Source organism: Monodon monoceros, unplaced genomic scaffold (genome assembly GCF_005190385.1).
Source record: "Monodon monoceros isolate NGI ecotype Baffin Bay Population unplaced genomic scaffold, NGI_Narwhal_1 Super_Scaffold_3, whole genome shotgun sequence".
Classification (NCBI taxonomy): Eukaryota; Metazoa; Chordata; class Mammalia; order Artiodactyla; family Monodontidae; genus Monodon; species Monodon monoceros.
The window spans coordinates 68,801,143-68,826,494 of NW_021703780.1; the positions used below are offsets into that span (position 1 = coordinate 68,801,143).

Genomic DNA, 25,352 nt, shown 5'->3' on the forward strand with positions numbered 1-25,352 from the left:
GTGGATGCTGGGGGACAGTTCAACAAAGTCACATCATGGCTGAGTGACTTGCTTCCAAACACCAGCCTCAGGACAAGCACTTTTCAAGTTTCATATCTCAAAATATATGCAGAGTACACATTTTAGGCATGCAAGTTCATGCAATGATAACAGAAAGGGGAACCCTGAAGAAAGCGTGATCTTCTGAATATCCTTCTTATTTCCATTCCTGTTTTCAGCTGTGCTGGGGAGGGTGGTGACCACAAGTATATGAATTTTAGAAACACTCAAGTAACATCTCTCCAAAGAGCCATCTGCACTGTGCTCAGTTTGTTCTGTCAAGAGTTCTATGAGTACAGGTAACCTTGAAAATTCCTTACCTGAAAGATAAAATGTTTTAGTTGTATGCTTCCCTGTAAATTTAGTTTTTAAGTGTTCTTATCTGATATGCTGACATCAGCATCTTACCTTGACAGATAATTTTCAATGATAATCTTAAATAATTGTGTAAAGAGATCTCTAATGCCATGTTTTATTTATAATTTGTCCAAGCTGTAGGCATTCAGATGAAACTTGAATTTTTCCAAAGGAAGTTCTGGACTGCCAGCAGACAGGTAAGTTATAATCAGCACGTTGAAGCATTAGCGACACTGTTATTTTACAGGTGTTCACATTTGAGTACCCGGAGCCTAAAAGTGCCAGATTTCCGATGAATATTTGTAAGATGAACTGCTGGGCTGCTCAGATTACCTTTCATTTCACTGCAAAGTAAAGGGCTGACAGCGTGTTAGACACCACATGCTGGGAAAGCAGGGAATTTGCTCCTGCAAACAGTTGTAATTGTGAGATCAAACTAGTGACCTTCTAAAAGAGAAGCGTTTCTTCTAAGTATTGGGGACTTTTGCAGATTTTCATAGTGACCTTCTTTTAATCTTGTGGTGCCCAATTACTTATTTGTGAATCTCTTTTGAAGGCTTTTGCATAACTAGGTTAGACTAAGCATGCCTTCTTTGGCCAAGGGCTTCTCTGCCTTGGATAATCTGGGAACATTCTTTACTTGCACTATACATTCTGTACTAAGTAATCTCAGTGGTATTTGTTCAGTAATTCAGCAGAAATGGCAACACATAATTTGCCTCCATCTGTCCAATTCTAAATGTTGAAATGGTATATCATTTCTTAAATGAAGATACTTTACGAAACTATGTACCAAGAACACAGACAGGAGTTTTAAAAAAAAGTCACTGGGGGTTAATTTAAAATTAAATGAATACATAATTATATTTCTTGTTACTCAAAGATTTGAGGTCTTAAAAAGACATCAATATTGAATGAAGCATAAATTAAATTGGACAACATAAATTAAAATGAAAAAGGGCCCTGTTACCCCAAAATTGTCTTTTTTAAAAAATAAATTTATTTATTTTTGGCTGCGTTGGGTCTTTGTTGCGCGAGCTTCCTCTAATTGCAGTGAGCTGGCTGGCTTCTCATTGCAGTGGCTTCTCTTGTTGCGGAGCACGGGCTCTAGGCACATGGACTTCAGTAGTTGTGGCACGTGGGCTCAGCAGTTGTGGCTCACGGGCTCTAGAATGCAGGCTTGGTAGTTGTGGTGCACGGGCTTAGTTGCTCCGGGGCATGTGGGATCTTCCTGGACCAGGGCTTGAACCCGTGTCCCCTGCATTGGCAGGCAGATTCTTAACCACTGTGCTACCAGGAAGTCCCCAAATTGTCTTTTATATTACTGTTTAGAGCTGGTACTCATCCTAGAGAGTACATTCCCTTTGGATGAAATTTACATAACAGGCTAGGACTTTGATAGGCTGTCCTTGAGTAACTAAGTGGCAGTCATAGCAGACTCTGGTGTGTCCAAATGACACGTTTCCTTTTGTTTCCCCCTCACCCCACAGTGCGCCTCTCTGGATGGCAAATGCTCTATCAGCTGTGATGATGAGGTATGATGGCCTCCTGGCCCTGTGTCTGCCCTAATCAAGTTGGGGGTGGCAGGGGCGGAGGCGGGTGGTGGTGGAGTGGCTGGATGACTAAGGGTGTTTTCTCACAGGGGGAATGTCTCACAGAGCCAGGTCTAACAGATTGCTCTGGACCAATCTCCAAAAACCCAAGGACATTTGCTTTGTTTCTTTCTTTTTCTTTCTTCTCCCAATCAGATAGTTTATGAGAGCTGGAGAAATGTGATATAAATGTCCCACGAACAGCCCTACTGGGACTTTGGCATTTTATAAAAAACGATACAAATTACTGCCATTTGAAACTCATATTACAACTCTCAAAGTTTTCTCCCCATGTGGTACCTCTTTTCATCTTCTTAACTACCCAATGAAATGGATAGGAATATATGACCCATTTTGCAGAGGGAGAAACTGAGGATCAGAGAAATAAAATGACTTGCTTAATTTCATGTAATAAGCCAAAAATCTAAGAGTTGAAAACTCAGAATGTTGCATTCTAGCATAATGCTTCCCTCCTACAACTCCTTTTCCCTCCCTTCTTTCTTTCTCTTTATCTCTCTCCCTCTCCCTCAATCTTGGGAGGAGGAATTTGAATTCCACACATGAGCAATAGAAGAAAAAAGATTACCACTGTCCTAAGTCTGTCCATCAGATTTAAGTTTTTATAGCATCCAATCCCATGTATCTTCTGCCCCACATTTTGGATCAAGCAGGTGTGAAGTGGCCTTTCACTTTGGCTTAGGCAGCCTTCCTCTCTCTGAGTCAGCCAAACCATTAGTCAATACATAAACTGGAACTTATAAATGATCACACATTCATATTCCTTCTGGTCACCACAGGGATTAAAGAAATCCTAACCAAACGTAATTCTAACTCAGAAAACATAGATTAGAAGTATATTTCCAAAAAGTAGGTGAAGCAAAGACAAGTAGAGAAATATAAAAGGGAGTCCAGGGTGAAGCTAAAGTACAAAATGCTCAGTCCCCGAAGATCTGGCTGCCAGTTTAAAAAAACAAAACAAAACATAATTGCTGTATGAGTTACTATCCAAAGAGTAAAAACTAATCAATCAGCTTTTCAGCAAAACCCCAATTTTTCCTGAACATCAGATCAAAAATAATTTTCCTGTAGGAAAGAGTACCCTATGATGTTTTATGATCAACACCCTTTCAGTAAGTTTGGGGATGCCATTCGTAGGATAGTCAAGTGGCTTCAAACCTCTCCTCTGTCTTTGAGGCATTAATTGTCTTACTGGAGTGTTCAGCTCAACAATAATATTGATTAATCAGTGTCACAAGACCCTATGTTAAGCCCTTTACTTGTACAATTACTAATCCCTATTTGTGGTAAAGGAACTGAGGACGGTTGGTTAGTTGGGTGACTGGATGGATGGTTGGTTGGCTAGTGTGATTGATGGTGTTTTGGATAGTTGGGTTGGTTGATTGATTGGTTTCTAGTTGATTGGTTGGATGGATGGATGAATAGTTGGTTGAATAATTTGATGAATAAAGTTAGAGGCAGTGTTCCTACAACCCACACTGCCTCTGTGCACTCTCATATATAGAAATAAGTGGAAATGGATTCCCACTTAGACTTCAAAACATACAATATATATTAGTTGTTCAGTAACTGATTTCACAGGTGGTCTAGCATAGTGGTTAAAGGTATAGGCTGTGGAGTTAGAATAGCTTCAAACTGTGACTCTGACAGTAATAAGCCTTGCCTTTGTTTCCTCAACTATACAATGGGGGTAGAAACACCTACCTGACAGAGTAATGATGAAGATGAATGAGATAATATATGAAAACTGTATAGCACAGCTCCTGGCGAATGGTAAGCACTCAGTAAACATTAGCTATCAAACAAAAACGTCTGCAGAAGTGTTCTTCCCTTAGAGTAGTGGCTCACCTGAACCTAAAACCTCAGACGGCAACCACATATACACTTCGGGCAATGATAGTTTCCACTTGGGCATGCCTTCCTCACTACTAATGATCTCCTTTAGCAGCCATTGGGATGGACCCCCATTCAAATATCATTTTAAAAGTTCACACACTTTGAAAATTAAGCATGGAATTTGCTGGATTGCTGAACTTGATCTGATGCTCATTTTGCACTTTGAAACTATCATCCATTTCCCATTTTGACTCTAAATTTTGGCTTCAGGCAAGCAGTTGACATCGTTTTAAATGGAAAAGCCAGGCCCCTTTCCATCCTTTCAGCAGACTCTTTCCACGTGTCATTCCCCTTTCATAGCTTTTAATTAAGTCTTTGAGGCCATGTCCCTCCACTCCCCAAACTGCCCTCGAGTGATCAGGTCCCCATTAAAAACAGCTGTGGGGGCTCATTAAGTTCACATGCTTCTGGCTTCTCCTCTGTACTGAAGACCTGGCCCAACTCCCACAGACTTATCAGACATGCTTTGCCTTGGATCCACTCCAGCCCCTCTGTCTCTCCCAACAGTGGCCTCCCTGGGCCTTGGCTAGAGTGCCCTGGGCCAGTGGGTGGAGTCGGTATGGCCAGATGTCTTCCTGGCTTGTAGATACATCTTCATGGAGGGCCTGGCCATGGGCCTGACTGACGACTTTAAGGAGCTCCATTCCACCCAAGGCAAACGTTAACTTCAGAACCTAAGAGGCAGCCTCTCACACACTGACTCATTCCTTCAAGACACGTTTACTGAGCCCTCCTTACGTGCCTGGTACCTCCAACACCCGGGCAGTCAATGGGATGCAGAGTCAGAAATAGCCCCTGTCCTCCAGGAGCCAACTGGTTAGCAGGGGAGATGAGCGCACACGCTTATCAGCTGACTTGCCTCCCCAGCCTCTTGCTATAAACTATGTAACAACTTCCCTTTCTGAGAAACTCAATTTGCAGCAGTAGGATACTTATAAAGAGGGCACACAGTAGGTAACCAATAAACATCATATGCTGAATAGACACAAGCACAAGTCCTTCAGGTACTCACTATGCACCTTGCTCTGTGCTCAGCAGTTTGTACTCACTGGCCTACTTAATCTTCTCACCGCTCCTCTGAAATAGTTGTTGCTGTCTCCATCATTCAGATAAGGAAACTGAGACTGGGAGTGTTAAAAGGCTTTGCTCAAGGTCACACTGATAGCAAGTGTCAAAGTCTCTGATTCTCAAGCTAGTGTCTTAGCCTCAGGTAACACAGGTAACCTTCCAGGTAACACAGGCTGGTGCTGTGTTTCTCACCCCCAAGTACACTTTCTCCCCAGCTTTCCTTTCTATCTGTGACTGCCCAATTCCCATCATCTGGTTTGGGGCTCTAAACCTCAGATATCTACCTGACCTGCCTTTGTGGCCTGGAATAGGACTTCTCTGAGCAATATTGGGTCATCAAGTAGTTGAAGAAAGATACCTTTTTAAAAAAAGACAACTTCTCTCACCCACTCTGTCTTTGTCTCTGCATTTTTCAAACAACCTCATCTTTACATGTTTTGTCACAGGTGGCTGTGGAGTGGTTGCTTACAGTATCTGTCAAAACTTAGAGCTCCTGGTTTCCCCAAGCCCTTCAGCCTGTCAGTCTACCCTTGGGACAGGGCTCTGGGCAGACTCCTTCTGAGAGATACAAAGTAGCATAGTAGAAAGTAGCATAGAGATACAAAGTAGCATAGTATCTAATTTGGGGCAGAAGTAGCATAGTGAGGTAAAGCTGAGAAAGTATCTCTTCTACTTACTTTTACTGGAGGAGGGAGTATGGAGAAGGTGATTGGCTATTTATTGTAAAGAGACAGAGAAAACAATTTATCAGGCTGGAATCTGGCTAATTCTGTCCTGTTTCATAACCCAGTACCCTGCTCGCTTTGCTCTAGTGGCCTTACTCCATTCCACCATACTTCCCGATAATTTAATCAAGGAAGGTCTGTTTATGAAGTCTTTACAGAGACTAAATATCCCTAACATAGCAATATTGTCTATAATGAAAACTAAATGACACCTTTCAGATTAAGGGACCCAGTTCTACATCAATGACACAGCATCCTATGATCTTCTCAGTGATTTGTCAATCACAGTGTTGGCAATATCTGTTTCTTACTTTCCCCTCTGTGCCTTCCACACCAGAAGAGAGTAGGAGCAAAGGTGGATACCTGAGAAGTGAGTCTCCTAATGGCCAATCCAACCTTAATTCCACCCAGTGCTGGCCATTATAAGGAGCACGGAGGTCCTCATTTCCAAGAAATGAGGGTGGGGAAAGAAACGAACATTAATGGCAAATAATGAAACATTTCATTGAAGCTTTGTCTCTAAATAAAGTGGAAATGGTGAAAATACATTTATTTTATTTAACAAATTTAAATTATAATTGCAGTCATACTCTAATTCTATAAACAAAGGACACATTTGGCTTGGGAGTAGGGAGTATAATATTTCTGATAAAATTATAAAAATCACAATATAGAATCCTTCACTTTATATTTGATTTTCTCAGAGTTGATCACAAGGAAGGTCAAATGTAGTGGAGTTCGATCAGTTTCCCCAGGAGCTTCTCTTAGTCCCTTGCTTTTGAAATCATTCTCTTCGGAAGCATCTCTTGTGTTATCTGTGGTGATGTTTTCTTCACGTGTTGCTTCTGACAGATACTAATGTGCCAACAGCTTCCTGTGTGGTTGGAGCTGATCTCCAATATCACTTTCATAGACTTCATGAAATATTGCCTCTTTCCGAAGATTTCAGTTGATTTTATAATCTATTTGCTTTATACTGTCTAATATTTACAACATTAGATGAACAGAGATTGACCAAAGATGTAGGTCTAATAGCAGCAATACCAGTTGGCTAGGGATGTCTGAGTAGGCACTCACTTTATAATTAGGGATAGAGGGTGAGTTATGATGACTTTGGATCTCTATGCAATTGCAAGGATTTGGAGAGTCAGTATTTTAATATGGAGGCCACTTCTATGCTCAACATGTATGACTGAAAGGAGGTTAACCTCCCTTTGCATCAGGGTCTATATCTGCAAAATGACAATCAGGATACTCAAATAAACAAGGGTATAGATTTGTCTAATATGACCCAATTAACTTAAAATTAAGCTTAACTCTGCATGTAGCTCGTGGCTGCCATATTGGACAGCAGAACTCTATGAGTGCTTTCATAGTGCTGTGTCCTAAAAAAGGAGAACGTTTGTCAAGACTACCACCAGGGACAAAGTGGTCTCCTTGCAGCTAAGAGCTTCTTTGAATAGCAAGAGTGTGACCAAGTCATTCATCTGGCCCCTTGGGATAACCAAGAGAAACGCTTGCTCACCAAAGCAGCCGACTCATTTCTAAAAGATGCTAGCAGGGCTTTTAATTTTCTGCCGATTCTCCACCATTGCCTACTAATAAAGGATGCATCTTTCTGACCAACTTACTGCTATACTTTTGTGCCTCACTAAAATCGACTACACAGATAGGTAAATGTCCCAGAAAACACCAGCCCTGCAGTGGTCTGGAGCTAGGGGAATTTAGCTCAGGGTAAAGATATGTTACAAATTAAATGTTGCAGTCGGTATGTAAAGCTGCAATAAATAGAAACTGAGTTACATCAAGGACGGAATTAAACCTTAAATTTAAACTCCACAGCACTGTAATTAAGACTTAGCCTGTAGCAAATCATTCACTTGAGATTAAAGTAGCGTGGGGGAAGCAGAGGTTTGGGCTTACCTTGCTACAATGTATAAATCTGAGCTACCAAAAGCTAACAGCCCTGCCCCCAAATCCAACTCCCAATTAAAAACACAGTTTGAAAACCTTTAGGAGGCCTGAGGGGACCCTTTAACAGAAGTTCTGCCCCTTCCCTCCTGCCTAAGTCTATCAACAAATTAAAAAATATTACCTGGTCCCCTGATGGTCTTCTGAGCTGACACGGTGTTTTCTTTAATACATCATTAAAGTAATGGCATTGTGCTGGCGTTTTGCTTTCAAAACAGGCTGTACCTCAACCACCATGAGTACAGGCTCGGGGGCCTCTGGACACTTTGTTCCTGGGAAATATTATTCAGGTCATAAAAATTTTTTAAAAGGAAGATAAACTATAATGCATAACTTTAAAATGTATATTCTTTTTATCCTAACCTGGGATGTTCAAGGCTTGCTTCGTGTTTTATTTTTGTTAATTAGTTTTGAAGGGTAAATGCTGGGGTTAGCTTAACCATAGCCTTAACTCCTAGAGCCAGCAGGCATTTCCAGTTCTCCCAAAACAGCCTAAAATAGGTGTCTCTCAGGTTGGAAGTATGTCATTTCGAGTAAAAGCAGTCTGAGAACCCAAAGTTGAAACTGTGGTGTTTTTATTTTCTAGACTGTGAACTGTTACCTCATAGACAATAATGGATTCATTCTGGTGTCTGAAGACTACACACAAGTGAGTGAGAAATTTCTACCTACTCAAAGTAAGGATCCCAGACTGTGCTTGGGTCTGGGGGAACAAATTATGGTGTTGAAACTTTGAGACATGATCTGTATTTAAGAGGTAATAGCAGAAGATTATAAAACCTTATTTCCATCCCTTTAAGAATGTCACAGCCTACTTCTCAGCAGGCCCCAAAGAGATTTTACCTCCGGAGAGGAGAGGTGGGGGGCGGGTGCAGAGCCCAGGGTCTGCTCCCTCACTCATAAAATGTTCAATTTATGGAACTCTTTGCCTTGATATGGAGGTGCCTGAAAGAGTTTGGGCAATTTTAAGGAGGTGTCCTCCTTTTAATATTTTGATATTTTATCTTTATGTAATTTATATATACACACAAATATATGTATGTATTTATGTATGCCAACGTAATTATTCTTTATGGCTTTCTTTCTGGTTCTTACTTTTTAAAAATTAGTTATCTGAGCTCAAGGATTAACTTGGGTTCTCAACACAGGGGGACAGGAATCCACATATAGAGGAAGAATGTTTTTCATTTGATTGAGCTGTGTGCAGTACAGGGGCAGGAGGGAGAGATGGAAAGAAACCAAGCTAGGGCGCTCAGCAAAGAAAGCTCCGCTGATATTTGGAAATCAAAATAAGAGTTAAAATCAATAGCATTGTAATAGAGAAACACGGGTTTCTCCTTTAAAACTTGGTGGCTGACAACTTTTTCTGCAATTAGAAATGAAATTAGCATGTTAAAAGAAAGTCAAATCCAGACAAGTTTAGCACTGTGGTGTAGTAAAGTAACACCAGAGGTGGAGGCGGATGGTTTCTGATGCAAGCTCTCTTCCTCAACTAGTTTTGGGATCTTGGGTGCATCACTTAACCCGCCAGGGACTCCTGGCGGGCTCTATAAAAGGAGGATGGTTGACTAAAGGAGGCTTCTTCTAACTCTAATATTTGAGGATACTAGCATTTTATAATGAAGTCTCATTTAAATCATTTAAAATATTTTAATAGTCAACAGTGCGATAGACCCATTAATGCCTAATAAATTAATTAATTGCCTTTAAGTATGACTCCTTAGTGTCTAAGCTCAATGGCTTGTTAATTTGTGAACACGGGCTCCAGGTAACATGTGGAACTGTGCTTCAGTTTCCCCTCTTATCTATGAGAACACTGTGGGATTTTCTTTTTATCAATTTATTTATTTTATTATTTTATTTTATTTATTTATTGTTTCTGGCTGCGTTGGGTCTTCATTGCTGCGTGCGGGCTTTCTCCGGTTGTGGCAAGCGGGGGCTACTCTTCGTGGCAGTGCGCGGGCTTCTCATCGTGGTGGCTTCTCTTGTTGCAGAGCGTGGGCTCTAGGGGCGCGGGCTTCAGTAGTTGTGGCACGTGGGCTCAGTAGTTGTGGTTCGTGGGCTCTAGAGCGCAGGCTCAGTAGTTGTGGCACACGGGCTTAGCTGCTCCGCAACATACAGGATCTTCCCAGACCAGGGATCGAACCCATGTCCCCTGCACTGGCAGGCGGATTCTCAACCACTGCACCACCAGGGAAGCCCATGTTGTGAGATTTTAAATGCACCTTTGGTGGGTGACAGTTACACAGTTGAGACTCAAGCTGTGCATACACGGTCTCCTCAGATGCTGGACATCACTGGATGTTGGACATTTGATGGACATTGGATAGGAAAGGTGAGCCCATGAAACAAGGCCAGTCTCTTGGGAGCAGGACTGGCCATAGGCCTATAGTAATATACCCATGTGTCTGGGAGGAGTGAGAAACCAAATCAGTCCCCTGTGAGGAGAAGCTCTGTCATCCTGCCGTAATCATGGAGGGCTGAGGGTGGGAACCTGATCCTGGGGGAGGAAGGACATGATGATGTCTTCCAGTGGTGATTCTTGGACCAACCAACAAAGTAAACCACTGAAATAGTGACCCTTTCCCAAGCCATGGCCACTACATGTGGGTCCTGATCCATGCTTCATTTCTGGATAGAATAGCCCAGGGAGCCTGTGGGCCTGCCCTGCCTCAGCTTGTTTGATGTCTGGTTTCCTGTACTCCAATTAGGCTAATTCTTCTTCATCTTACAACCAGTTCCATTGATACTGGCATATTTACACACAAGAAATGCAAATGTCCTTCTTGCTCCCAGCGGCAGCACATACCCACAGAGTTTGCCAAATGTTCAAGTGTCCCTGGAGTGAAAAAGGCAATGCTTGACCTTCAGTCAGTGAAAATGTCATTTCCTTCTTTCCTCCTCTCTTTTCTGACTTTTTGGCGAAGTCTGTCTGTGCCTTTCTGCCTGAAAACTCCTAGGAGCCTTGTTGAGGTCACTGCATTGTAATGGAATCAGGATTTAGTTAATATCATACAAAGCCTATGGAATTTATATAATTTGGGCTCTGAGTGTAATGCCGTCCACCCACCTCCACATAAGCTATAAATCCTCAGAGCACCCACAGTACAGATGGGGATTCTCTACTGATCTACACTGGCCCCTTCCAGGGTGTTGGCAGAGGAAGGCTGTTGCTCCAAGCTCTGTTCTGCTGTATTGGATACACCCTCCCCCTTGGGACACTGATGATAGTGGCTCCAGGAATCTGGAGGGATGCCCGAGGATGTTAATCCTTCCTTCCACCATTCAGAGTTGGCAAATCTCGGCCAGCACCAAGACCTGGACTTGCAGGAGCATCAGCCTGGTGCTGGGGAAGGACTGGTAGGCCTCCAGTGCCCTGAAGACAGCCCCAGAGCTGGGGTTGGCCATTGGAAGTCTGATTGGCCAAGCCTTCTTTTCGCAGGGCTGGACAGCTTCATTCTTGGTCAACATATTAACTGCCTATGGACAAAATGAGGGTGTTCCTCAGAAAGTAATTTAGAGAAAGGACATATTCTCTGCTGTAGGAAATTTATAGAGCCGATGAAGAAGACTGCTATATATCCCTAAACAGGTCATTTAGGAATTATAAACAATTCTTTTTATTACTGCTTAGGAAGCCCTTTCACAGCCTGTTTCTGTCTGTATGAAGTAGTGTTTTAATCACAAGGGATTGAGAGCAGATTAATGCCTACTCCCTCCATCCAAGAGTAATGGTGCATGCGTGTGTGCTTGTGTGCATGTGTGTGCACACGTGTGCATGTGTGTTTTAATTACAACACTCAGCACGTGTTATGCAATGTCACCCTTACCCCGCCCCCTCGCCCCTGCCATGTATTTGGAATATTCACATCTGCTTATTAGTTTGCTCTGTAATCCCATAACTTCTCATGACTATTAAGACCTTTTCCGCTGTTATGTAACAGTAGTCCTGAAAACCTGCTCTTTGCCCCTGTCAGCTCCAGGACACAGAGTGTGTCCGTTTTTATTTCTTCTCTGGTGTTTGGGCACATTATTTATCTACACTTCCTCATGGGTCTTCTTTTCTTCCCTGCAGACTGGAGACTTTTTTGGTGAGGTGGAGGGAGCTGTGATGAACAAATTGTTAACAATGGGCTCCTTTAAAAGGTAAGGGATTTTATGGTTCCTTGCGTCCCCCGAGAAAGTTTGCCTAAATAAAATAAAACAAACCAAGGTCAAATAAAGCAAGCCCAGACTTGACCCCATGACTGTGTTCATGCTCCAGAAGATCTTCTGAAATTCGATGCCTTTTGCATGAGTGTTAAGAGTCTCAGAAACTCAGCTCACAATGCATTCCCTGTTCCCTTAGCGTAGCATTTATTAGAGTCTGGTCCTGAAGTCAGAGCCTGCACTGGGAGGTGATTATGTTGGTCTGAAACAAGTGATTGCAGAGAAGTAGGAAGCATTTTCACCTGGTCAAAAGGAGGAGGAGGGTGTCTTGTCTCACACTGACAAACTGGGGCAGCTTGCTAGAAATCTGGAACTCAGGGATGGGAAGTGATGTTTAGAGGCTCGATATAATTTTAGAAAATCATGTAAAAGTTCACAGAACCTGCTCCCAGATGGAGGTAAGTTTAAATCTGTTGCTAGAATTGCTAAAATTGGTGGTAGGGACCACTCCATTGAGTTGTGAGGGCTCTTGTTGACCCTAAGTGAAGCTCGTATAGGATGATTTCCTCACAGCCCCGCGTCCCCCGTGGGCAAGCCAGCCACGCTTTTGGGAACATCAAAGCCAATGAGAAAGATCATCACCCTGCGAGATCAGGAGGCCAGTTTTGTACCCCCAGGAGTCAACCTGTCTCCCTCCCTTGGCCTCCCAGGGAGAATGGTGGTCTATTAGTGGTGCTTTCCTGGACATATATGATGCTGTTAAATATATGATATCAGGAAATGCAAGGATGGACCTAGGCTCACCTGTGAGAACTATTGCACATTGGTTGCCAGTGGGAAAGACAGTCCCCCCAATTTATTACCCCGCCCCCCCGCAGCTGAATGGCCAGGAAGTGTTAGCTCAGGAAATCAGACTTTTAAGCTAGTCAATAAGACCAACTGAGTGCTGTGCTGAAAGCAGGGAATTCAAAAATGATGACCCAATTTTTGAGATTCCGTAGCTTGTTTGTGCCAGAAACAAGGAAACAAGAAATGATATTTTTAAATGGCATGACTCCAGCACTTCTGCAATCTCTGACACACTTGCTCTCCAGCCTGCCTGAGTGTTCACCCCTGCTCGATTCCCTCTTTAAAATTCAAGTACATTTTTTCCCTTCTTTTGCCAGGAGTCATTGTACATAAGCTTGAAAACTGGGCTTGGAGCTGGGCTCGGGTTGCTCTGCTGGACTGTCTGCCATCCAGGGCACCACTGGTTTCTTGTATCTTTATGTGGATATGTACATTTGTATTGTGTTAGCTTGTTTTCAACTTGGTGGGGGTAGGGAGAGACAAAAGAGGAAGAATGAGCACACACATGTTTCTCATTTGAAAGCATATTTTTCAACTTTTTTAACAAAATGACTTTTTTTTTTTCCTCTTCCCTCTTAGATATTCCTTTCAAACAGTTTGGTGGGAGAAAGAAAAAGGTTGTAGCAGAATTTTAAATTCCTAGACTTCTCCTTAATGTGGGTGAAATATAGTTGACATGAATTTAGAACTTTCACAGGAGCAGCTAGCATATTTGAGAAAAGAGGAGTGCTGGGACTCTCTACTAAATTTTAACAGCAACTGTTGTCATTTGGGAATTACTTGACAAACCTCCTAGGCTTCTTTGAAAGGCCCCCTCATGAGGCCAGGACAGCAATGAGAGTTTGGGTTTGGGAGTCAGATGGATTGGGTTCAAATCCAGGCTCTGACATTTACTAGCTGCATGACTTAGAATAAGTCATGTTACCTCCCCAAGCTTTGGTTTCCTTACGTGGAAAATGAAGATGATGGTAATAATTACTTGCAAAGGTTGCTGCCAGAGTTAATGAGATAATAATAAGCATAAAGTTCTGACACAGTGCCTGGCATATATTAAGGGCTCAGTAATTGCTAGCTGCTGCTATGATTTTTGTTGTTGTGGATTTTTGACTTAGCTTTTTACTTGGCACCAGGTGATGCTTTTTTTTTAATTTTACATTCACACATTTCGCAATGGGCTTCCCATGACACCTGGTGATGGGGTATCCATCCAGTGTTGGGGTACTGAGGTCCTCCTGGAACTCAGACATTCAAGCCCTTGCCCTTTCCAGCATGTTTACTCAGAAAATAAGGTTGACAGTCCTTTTATTTAGAGCAGATCTGTATTTCAGAAGCACTGAAAGGATGTAGCCAAAAGTAACAGTGCCCTGGGACAGATGTCAGGCACCATGTTAAACTGTACTCCACCCCCAAACACAGGATACATGGAGGTTAAGTTGCTTTGGTGACATGGCTGAGCCCTGGTAAAGCTCAGGATCCATTCATGTAGCAGTCATCTCATCTCAGCATATTGAACACTGCAACCTGGCACAAAGTTTCTTAATTTGGTCTGCTTACACCCATTTCTAAAGAAACGCCTTTCATACACAAGAGCCCTACAAACCATCTTCTTCAGAAAGACAGAGCTCAAAGTAAAGAACACCATCTCTCTTTATCAACCTCCCTTTTATCTCTCTGTCCAGTGGACCATAGTCACTGCCTCTCTCTCTAAAGCAAGGCGATGCTTGCCTACTTGGCATGGACTCTTTCCTTGATTGTTTTGGCCACTTACCTGGTGACCCGATGGCCATTCTACTTAGGTGCCATCAGAGGGAAAGAACATCCACTTGTGCATCTACAGTGCCATGTGGGACGAAGAGAATTTGTGTGAACTGACTTGTGTGAACAAATTACCAACTTGAGGGAGCTTTGAGAAAGTTCTTCAGCAGCATGTGCAAACCATCTAAGAGGTGAAGTGGTCACTCTTGGTCACTTAGGCTGAGTCTCTGACTTGACTCTGTCCATCCAACTTACAGATGACATAGTGCCCAGGGCCAAATAACATACCAATAGCCTCAGCAATGTGAAAATAATGAAGGTAGCAGTGGCTACCTTCCCAGAGCACCTACCACATACCAGACCTAGTTTGCAACTTCAGATCTTACTTCTTGCAGTCCTTTCCAAAAACTTGTGAGACAGGTATAAACAGGACCAGTGCAAAATGAAAATGTGGTGCCCCTTGCTCAAAAATTATTGAGAGTTTCAAGATGGCAACAGCAGAGCATTAAACAAAGCACGCAGCCCTTCTAAGTGCAGGGTTCTGTCCAGTTACACAGGCCACGTGCCCATGAAGCTGGATCTGGGTATATATATACCTATTTGATAGATGGAAATAATGGAGCTTGGAAAGGTTAAGAACTTGTCTCTGTGTAACGGAGCTGGATTCAAACATCCTGCAGTCTAAGCACAGGGAGAATTTTCTAGCCTCTCCCCTTTACCTGGTTCTATGTACAGTAACATTGTGTAGTGCATGGAACTTCCTTCAGTTTTGTTTGAGACAAAGTGAAGGATAGCCAAGGAGGATGTTGGCCCAGCAGTGACTTATGTGGGCAAACAGAACTTTCAGGATGGAGGCCAGCCGAGTGATAAGATCACCCAGATTTCTTTTAACTGAAGTTGATAAATTCTTAAACCAAAGCCATGTCCCCAGGCTTCACATATTTTCTCATAAGATACCATAAGATATTTTCTCATAAGATACCATATTCCAGGTCAGCTTTTTGTGTTTCAAACAGAGGACTTGAAATGCATTTTTATTCTTACCATGGAAAGTAAATGGACTCCCTAAGTGGCCCGGACTCATTTAGGGCTTTTCATTTTAGCTGCTTTTCTCTTTTAACTCAAGTTCGTGTCCAGTAAGAGCCTTGTATTCATATTTCTCAAAAGCCACAGTCCATGGCTCTCCTTGCTGGCCTTGGCAGTGACTTTGCCCTTCTCACAATACTAAGAGAAAATCTAGTTTCAAAATATTTTTTATTATACAGTAATTCATTTATTTCACCACCCCTTCTTGCCCCCAGTGATGGAACTCAATGTCAAATATCCAGGGAAAAGTGAGAAAAAATATATATAGCTGGTCATAGCAGAGTCCAAGATTCCTGATAGGGCCTCTTTGATATACTGGACTTGAAATATGAAGACTTCAGGTTGAGCCTCAGGATGGCCACTGTGTGGCCGTGGACAGATTCCTCAATTTCTCTGGGCCTCAGTTTCTTTGCCACCAAAATAGGAATTTTGGTGAGATGGGATTTTGTGAGAATCACCTGAAATAAGAGAAGTGAAAATGCTTTGCAAATTGCAAAGCTACTACAAACAGGAGGTAAGATTAGCTCTTGGGTAAGAGCTCCAAATGTCTGAAATCTTTTTTTTTTTTTTAATTTTCTTCTCTTCTTTTTTAAATCACTAATGACCCCCAAAAGGTAGTTACTGCACAGCAGCCATAGTGTTGGGCGTGGGCCTGTGGGCTTGGACTCAGCTAGCACCCCTGGAGAGCTCTTAAAACACACCCATGCTCCAGCTGTTCCCCAAGAGATTCATATTAGATTTGTCTGGAGACGGAGCCCAGGCATTTATGCTTTTTTTTTTTTTTTTATGTTTTTTAAAAGCATCCATGTGATTCTCACGTGCAGTCAGGGTCAAGAAATACTAAGTTAAACGCACCAGGTGCCAGTCTAGGTGCTGCCCAACTTCGAACTTGCCTGACTTTTGGCAACTTTAACTCCATAATTTCAGTTTTCTCTGTAGCAAAATGAAATTGAAAGAGTGATTTTCGTACCTGCAGTGAGGGTTAGGTGGAATAATGCATGCTTTTACCAAATATCCTTGTGGTTTCTGCCAAAGGGTCTTCCCTTGTTCTTTGTGTATTTAAGTAAGATCGAGGAAGGAAAGACCCATGGGGCACACCTGGCCCTTGACTTGCAGAGAAACTAACTGCTTGCTAATAATTTGTTTTTGCTTTGGGAGCTACTGAGAATTCCTATCCCTCTTGGTTGTGTCTCTTCCGTTTTGTTCTGTTTTGTTTGTTTTATGTGCGTGGCGCAGCATGCCTGAGCTTTCACCCCTCCAAGGCCATTCGTATTTTCCCTGCGGGGCCTGGTGAACATCCCCCTCACCTCACCCCCTACACATTCATTAACATAGTCAACTTGTGTAGAATTCCCTCTGGTGGCTCCTTCTAAATTGCCTTTCTAAAAAGGTGTCTCGTCAGGTAGGATTCAAGACTTGGACCATTTCTACCCCTGTCTCCATATGATGGAACTGCACTGGCTCCATGGCGGGTGACTGGAGCTTTCCCTGTCTTTGGTGATTGCGTTACATTTCAGCGAATGCCCTGGCCTTGGAATCCAGAGAGTGTTAGAGGAGAAGTCTGTTATGTTTGGATGGCTGCTCTAATACCGACTGTTCCACCGATGTCTAATACTCAACAACTCATGTAAGGAATGTAATGGCTTCTTGGCTTCCTGTTGACCTGACTGTGTCCACTGAAGTATGCTTTGTCAGAGGTGGCATTGAAGGGAACAAGAAGACGGATTGGCTTGGACAAGTGTGTTTCTGGGCCAAACTTTCTGGAATGCAGAAACATGGGGATTCCAATGGACTGCTCTTTAAAACCCTAAAGCTGCTGCTTGAGGATCCCCAATTACAACAATAACAATAGCCACCGTCATCTACATCATAATAGCAGCAGGTCTCATTTATTGAATTATTGCAGTCTCATTATTGAATAATTGCAGTTGAGCCTTGAACAACACAGGTTTGAACTGTGGGGGTCCACTTATACACGGATTTTTTAAATCGTAAATACTGAAGTGCTACACGGTCTGTGGTTGGTTGAATCTGTGGATATGGAACCGTGGATATGAAGAAACTGTTTACAGAGGGCAAATTGTACTCGGATTTTTGACTGCATGAGGGTCAGCTCCCTAACCCCTACACTGTTCAAGGGTCAACTGTATAGGCAAGGCATTATTCCAAGCAGTTTGCATGCATTACCTATCCTCATGGCAAATCCATGAAATACCTACTATCATTTTTGCCATTTGACAAAAGAGGAACTGGAAGTGGAGGCTTCAAGTGTTTTAGTAACTTGTTCAAATTCACCCACAGTAGTGTGTGGGGAGATGGAATTTGAACTCGTGTCTCTTGGATTCTAGATTCTAGACCATGTTTTCCTGGTCACCACTCATCTTTTCCCATAGCTGGAGAAGACTAAAGTATTCTCTGCAGGGATATTTGTTCATATTCATGCTTGTTTTGCTTTGAGAGAAAGTAAAAGTCTTTCAAACTTGAAGTCCAATGTATTGGTTAGTAGTTGGTTCTACTAGAAATAATAGGAAATTCCAAAATAACAAAGTGTGAAAGAACATAGGAGTCTTTTTCTCTTTTATGTGAAGGAAGTCTGAAAATACTAATTTGGGGGCCTCATGTTGTCATCATGGACACATGACCACATCTTTTTTTTCCTTTACCTCCTTCTAAGTTGGCTTTTAAAGTCAAGATTACCTCATGATCCAAGACAGCTGCTGAGCTGCAGACATTAGTTCTGCAAACTAGGCTGGCAGGAGGATTCTAGGAGGTCCAAAAGGCCAAGTAAAATTCCTTTTTAAAATTTCTTTCTTTATTTAAGTACTTACTCCCATATAATACTTTTGCTTCCATATAATACTGCTGCTTAATCACGTGGCCTCACCTACCTACAAAAGAACCTGGGAAATGTGCATATCAAAAAGTCGGTGTTCTGCTCATTGCGAGAGGAGAATGGCTGTCGGGAGACTATGATAGCCTCTGCCACATCCATCGTGCCCCAGTTTGCTTCAGACCACCCAAGTCCTCTAACTATTGAATCCTGCTTCCTGTGACATCCACTTTGAAACCCTTCCAGAGATGACGCTATATTCCTAACTCCTAGTTTTCTCCACGCCCCACATGCCCGTGCAGTCCTGAACACAAATGGTCATAGCCACCATCTAATGCATCTGTCAATGATGTCTGACCCCAGGCAATGACAGCAGGAGCACTCGATAACACCTGTTGGGTTTGACTAATAGTAATGACACTGGCAACACCAACATCCCTAGGTTCTAACATCCTGAGCCTCAGTTGTGTGCCCCACACTGTGCTAAGCGCAACTCAGGCATTACCATGCTGCAGTTGTTGTGAAATGTACACATGGCGCCAGGCATTTGGCAGAGCCCAAGGATGCTCCTCTAGCATCCAAGTTTCCTGCCTCAAGTGGGTTTTGCATTCACTCATTCCCCAAGCAGAATTTAGCTGTTTCCTTCTATATCTTACTCAAACAAAGAAGCAAAAGAAATTTAGCCTTTTCTACGTGGGATTAATCATAATTGCATTTTCCCCTTCAGTTTAACACGGAAAGCTAATATTCATGGAAGGCGTAGTTGAATGGGCAGACAAGCCACTGGCTAGGTGCACCTACTAGGCACCTGTGCATGTTATCCTGTGCCCCAGGATTGAAGCAAATTTGGCTGGGAGAGCCACAGTGACTTCACCTCCTGAGCCTTAGTTTCCTCTCCATGCCCTTGACATCAGAGATAATACTTGACTGGCAGAAAGTAATCGATTATTTCTTATTGTTACTGCTTTTATTACCTGGGTGAGATGTTGATGTGGCCAGTATCTGCGACTTTGTTTCTTTTTATAGTCTCAGCACCTGTTGATGAAAAGCATTTGGGGCTGATAGACCCTCTGCCTTAATCTATAGAATGAGTGAGGCTCCCCTCTCAGGGTTCTGCACTGGACCCTGAGTGGCCCCAATACCCTAGGTGCTGGGCTTCCAGCTGGTGTAGCCTTATGGCACTTATTCTCTTGTAATGATGGGTGCTCATTAACTAGATTTATTTTAGCGATTTTCCATCAGAGCGTTCAAAGGCAGCTTCAACTCACCACCTCTGCTGCGTTAGATGTGCTGTGTTGATCATAAAGAACAGTACAATCTCTGTAAGAAGAGATTGGCCACCAAGGCAAAAAGGAGAGACGGGAGAGCTCCTTCTGGATCTACTATTAGTGTTCAGATGGAACAGACTGAGCTTTCCATTCTCCTGGCTGTCTAAGATGTATGAATGAGTAAACTTCCCATGGTGACAATCCCTTTGTTTAGAATTTCCTGTGTTCTTGCTCCATGCCCTGACACTTGCAAGTTGAAAACTGCCCCAGAGAACACATTTTATAGCTCAACAAAGGATACATATTTTTACATGCTACCCTAGTGAGTCACTTTTGCTTCTCATACTTTTTGATTCAAAATTGCTTAAATATGTCCCTCGGCGGGTCTCCATGTCAGATGCCTCCCTGTCCTGTTTTAGGGCCATATTTGCAAACATTAAGCTGTTTCAAGACTGGTTTTGAGGCAAATTTTTAGCCAAAGTGAGTTAGAGTCGTTGCAGGTAATGTACCTGGCCTCATGGGCACAAAGTAGGTGTTTAATAAATGCTGGTCCCCACTGTTACTAATGAGCTTAAATTAGCTGAACTCATGCCTTTGAAATTCAACCTTCTAATTTTTAGAAGAAATCTTTTTCTTGGTCGTGATTTTTGTCTAGTTGGAAAAGAGAAGAATCAGCAAAATGGATTTAAGCAATTCCTAATGTCACGAGCCTGACACCCAAGACTCTACCTAGTACAGGATACATAGGGTTGCCCATGCTTGGTTTGCATTGCTTTGGGTTTCTTCTTCAGAGACTGTATGTGCCTTCTGTCAAAGTTTCAAAGAGACCCATCTGGGGAGCACAGAGGTGTTAGTGATAAGGTCTCCCCAGCAGCCCGCGGTTGCCGTGGCCTGGTGGTGACGTCATGGGGATTAAGGCATGTTATCTGTAAGAAGAGTAAACTCCTGCTGCTGAGTGCAGCAGGGCAGCAGCAATCTTGGGCTGGGCACGAGACGCTCGGGGGGCTTATTTTAGACCCGAAAGAAAGCAGGCAATTATCACGTTCTCTACCTATAATCAGCCGAACAGGATGCAGGTAGCCACAAAACGGAGTTATTTAAAACAGTAACAAAATCACTTCAAAAAGGGCAACAATCTGGAAGTCTCTCTTTCTGCAACATCTAGTTAAAGCTGCCTAAGCATGGAGAAGAGAGAGAAGGTTTGTTTTGTAACCTCCTCAGTGGTAATCAGATCAGGAAAGCTTATTTGTGAAATGAAAGGCAGGAACCCTGGCCTGGAAGCTGCCCTAGAGCAATTGAGTTTGGACCCAACAAGTAAACTGGAGCCTTTAAAAATGATCCCAGGAGAATCCTGAGCTTCCAGCCATCTGTTTGTCATGGTGGTTACCATGGCAGGGGGCTCTCACTAGCCTGGCCAGCTAGTCCAGCCTCATCTGGTGACCCCATCACAGCACCTCAGCTTGGGTTGGAAGTTGATTCTGGATATTGATTATGAGACCCTATCTTGGGTAGCATTCCCTGTGACATTCCAATAAGACTCTGGGATGGGGCACAGGGCTGAATTCTAAGCATTTCCTAGAACCTGCTACTGAGCAGAAGGCAGAGTGAGGTGGATTCAGCATGACCCCCACCTAATTCTGGCTCTGCCACTTGTTAGGTGTGTGAACTTGGGCACCTCTTTAGGCTAGCCGAGACTTGGTTTGCCCCTGTGTGAAATGGGGATGATGAGAATCTGTCCTGTAGGAGCATGCTTAGAAGAGTACCTTACTCACAGTTGCTAAATAGACTTCAGTAGACATTAGCTGTTGTTACCCTGTCCTCAGCTGTGAAGCTCATGGACAGAAGTTGCCGCATCACCTGCTGATAACCCCAGCATGACTTCTGAAGGTGTCTGTTACTTCAGTAAGAAGTGTGGATTTTACATTGCATCGTATATGCCAATGAGCTAAGAAAACCAGGAGGCCTACCCATCCTCCAGCCAGCTGGGTGAAGCCTGAGTCAATTCCCAATGCATTTAACACCACCCGCATTAATTAATAATGGCAGTGAAAACCAGACTAATAAGTTATAACAGCAGCTGCAGCCCTGCCTTCTGTTGAATGCTTCCTCTGTACTAGGCACTGTGCTAAAGGCAGTACATGTGTATAATCTCATTTAATCCTCACGACCACCCTATAAGGCAGCCATTATTCTCACTATTTTATAGATGAGGAAACTGAGGCACAAAGAGGCTTAAAAAGAATTGTAATAAGTGGGTGAGTTAGGATTTGAGCTCGGGTCACTGACTTCAAAGCTAGCTTGCTAATCATTAAGTCACACTACCAGTCACTTGGGCCTTTGGGAATAGTGTAGCTTTAAGAGTCAAAAATCTAGCAAAGAACAAAATTAGGCCTTCTGTCATAACAAGGCTAGCACATTGCATAGTATATTTCAGTATACTTTCACATGACTGATTAGTTAAATCTGAGAACATCTCTGGAAGTCACGTTATAAATGAAAAAATAAAGCCTCAGAAGCAACCTGCTATTATAAATGGCAGAACCGACCTCTTAAGCCAAGGCCACACTGCATCCATGTCTACAAGACCCCAAACACACTCAGGTTCCACTCAACCCATGCTGCCTCTCACCAGCTCTGACCCAAATTCCAGCTGCAGAGATAGAGTTGGGCAGTAGGAAAAGGATAAAGCTAATGATAATTCTTGCCAAATCCTAGAAAGCCCTTCCGGGGCACCTGCCGAAATCCGCTGTTGAGGATGCAGACTGTGACGTGGTAGGCCAGTCAGGGGCCAATTAGACTTGTCCATCCTAGCCTGTAGTTGATTTTGTGGCTGAATTCGTGTCAGGGCTGCGTCAATGATGAGCGTTTCTGTGAGAAGTTTGTTCAGGGAGTTCCCTGAGCCAGACACTTGGCTGGTTCATAGTCTTCATTTCTGTCTCAGTATACACTGGTTCTGCTTGCATCTGCTGGGAGGAAAAAAGCCAGAGGACAGTCAGCAAGACTAGAAATGTCCTGAAGAGGAAGGGGCTTTGGGGGACTTGCCAGGAGATTGTGTGACACTGGTACCCTCTTGGGCTTTGCTGCCTATAATGCCTGTGTGGTGCTGGTCAGGAGCTGGTTTCCATCTCAATTTGGTCAAATGGTCAGTTTTCTACTTGGTGCCCATAGATGCTCTTTGGTTTAATCCATGTGTGTGATATCTCTAATTTATTGTCTAGAGGGGAAAGCCTTCACATCACATTTTGCAGTTGACCTCTTCAGTCTCAGCTGTGTCATCGACTATTCAAGATTCATGCAATCAGGCAATCATTCATGCATTCAACCTTTTAAATTGGAACACCTTCTCCATACTGGTTGCTGTGCTAGGTGTGAAACAGATCCAACCCCAGTCCTGCAGCATGGAACTTCTATTCTAGTGTACATTTCCAGCACAGTGTTAAGTATGCTTCATATTACGCACTGTATTATTTCAGAAAGGTATTCCTGTAGGGAGAATTCCTTCCAGTCATTGAGAAGTTCATGTATTACAGTATTAACATGTCATCTGGTAGCTGTTAACATAGCTCAGGCTGGACTTTAAGTGTCTCTCCTTTGGGGGGCCAGGAATAGTGGGAAGAGGAGCTTGGGGGAGGGACGAAATGCCCGTCTCCTTTGGGATAAAGTGTTCGCTCCATCTAAAAGCTCTTAAGTTGCTGCTGGAAATTGCCATTCTTTTTTACTTTGTAAAAGTGTTAATAGGAAACTAAAATATCTGTAAAAATTATAAAGTAAAACATCTTTGCAAGTGAGTAAAGATCATAACTGGGAGGAGAGCTGTATTGTTATCACCAAGGGAGAAAAAGACGTCCATTTTCCTGTTTCATAAACTGCGCTGTTTTCGAAAGCATACTTAGTAGTGAGTATACATATATTCACTACCATGGTGGTGGTAATGGAAGGGGGGTTAACAACCAATGAGTCAAGCTGGTTTCCAACAAATTGTCAAAGTGCTGGCTTTATCTTGGTCCAAGCCTATTTCCTAGTGCTTAAAAGAGACAGAGGATCCTGCCATTTCTTAACTCAAAGTGGCCCTTCCCAGCTCTCCTTGACCTTGCAGACATGGTCCATGTGGATTTCATCAGGGGCCCAGAATTCAGTTTAAAAGAGCATCTTTCTTTGGAGTATCCTGGTCCATGCAAGTCATCGTTGTTCAAACCAAAATGACTATTTGGTCAAGTTGGGGGGTTTCTTCTCCCAGCCCTCCATCCCAACGGTACCTTTATTCCCTTTATTCTTTAAGTTCCAAGTGTGACATGACTGTGTCTCCAGTCCTGGACTTTGCTGTGTCCCTTGCTTGTCACCCTTGTTAGGCCTGCCTTGACTTGTGCTTGTCACTGCTGCACTGGCTGGTGGTGTTAGTGACTGTTCACCTTGCTGGTTGGTCCACAGCATCATTTGGTTCTCGTGTTTTCCCATTTAGTGAAGCTCCTTTCCATTCTCTTCTATAGAATTACCCTTTATGACTATCAAGCCATGTGCAGGGCCAACAAGGAGAGCAGCGATGGTGCCCATGGTCTACTGGATGTAAGTACAGTGCAGTCACTCAGAAAACAACTGCATGTTTTTGTCTGTCCCTGCATGTGAGCATATCTTTTTCTTTGGAGTCATCAAGTTTATCTGTTTCAAAACCATGAATATTTAAATGTGTCAAGTCAAGAAGATCACTTCTGTTTAAACCCAAATCCAGTGATTGTGTGTATGATAAACAGGTCTAAAGTATTTGATGGATTAATGCAGCAACCCCACATCCTTTTGATGGATAGAAAAGGGGAGAAGTTTTGTCAATTCCCTCATTCTCAAATAAAAGAGAATTTGGTTTGGTTCAACAGAAACCTTCCTTTTAGTTTGTAATAGAGATGTTAGCCTATGCCCAAATTCACAGTTTGATTAGAGATTCTCTGCTCTAATCATGCTGCTGCTTTTAACATCATTTTCCCTGGAGCTGATTCCATCCATGTCACAGTTGAGGATCAATCAACATAGCTTTGTATCATTAGAAACTGGCTTTCAGATCACCAGAAATTAACTGTGACAATTTACCCCCAGTTTAAAAATATAATTTACAATGTGCAAGCAATATAAATTTGGTCACCAATAACTTGAAAACACAGAAAAAACAGATACGGATACTTCAACATAGTCTGACATATGGGTGTAAATGTAACCCTTACATGTTATCATTTTGTAAATTCCAAAAAATCAACCTAAAATTTGGTTTGAAGCACAAAATTTAAGAGCCGTTTTGGTTTTAAAATATAAATATACACCTTCTCATTTACAGATGTAAGATCTTGCGAGGGGATTATTTAAAAACCAAATATTTAACACGGTTCTCCTATACTAAGAGGGCAAGGAATGATTCTGAGCTGGGACATTTCTGAGAGGCAACTAGGAACTAAAAATGGGACGATTTGAAAAATACCACTTTTTAGTGAGAATCAATACATATTTCCAAACCCAGCTTCCCTAGCCTTAGCATGAGTATTTCCAGACTTAAAGTGTTCCCAAGATATGTTTTTATCATTAGGCTTAAGAGCTCAATGGCTTTACCCTTCTGAATGCTAATGTGCATTAAAATTTTTTAATCCTGTATTTACATAATCCCTTTGTTTACCCTGCATTGAGCCGGCATCTGGCAGGGAATGCTTGAGTATCCTCCTCCCACTGACGCAGCCAAGCCCCCCTCCACACACACCCCCGCCACCCCCCC

The 25,352-nt window shown here is 42.8% G+C and overlaps 1 protein-coding gene across 1 annotated transcript in view; it reads left to right on the plus strand.

Annotated features, from left to right (window-relative positions):
* CACNA2D3 (calcium voltage-gated channel auxiliary subunit alpha2delta 3) overlaps positions 1-25,352 on the plus strand; it is a 781,826-nt gene that overhangs the window by 697,387 nt on the left and 59,087 nt on the right. Inside the window, exons 28-32 of the mRNA XM_029243037.1 lie at positions 532-593; positions 1,887-1,931; positions 8,253-8,315; positions 11,742-11,812; positions 24,091-24,166. Of these exons, the coding sequence (XP_029098870.1) occupies positions 532-593; positions 1,887-1,931; positions 8,253-8,315; positions 11,742-11,812; positions 24,091-24,166 (317 nt within the window). The remainder of the gene's footprint in view (positions 1-531; positions 594-1,886; positions 1,932-8,252; positions 8,316-11,741; positions 11,813-24,090; positions 24,167-25,352) is intronic.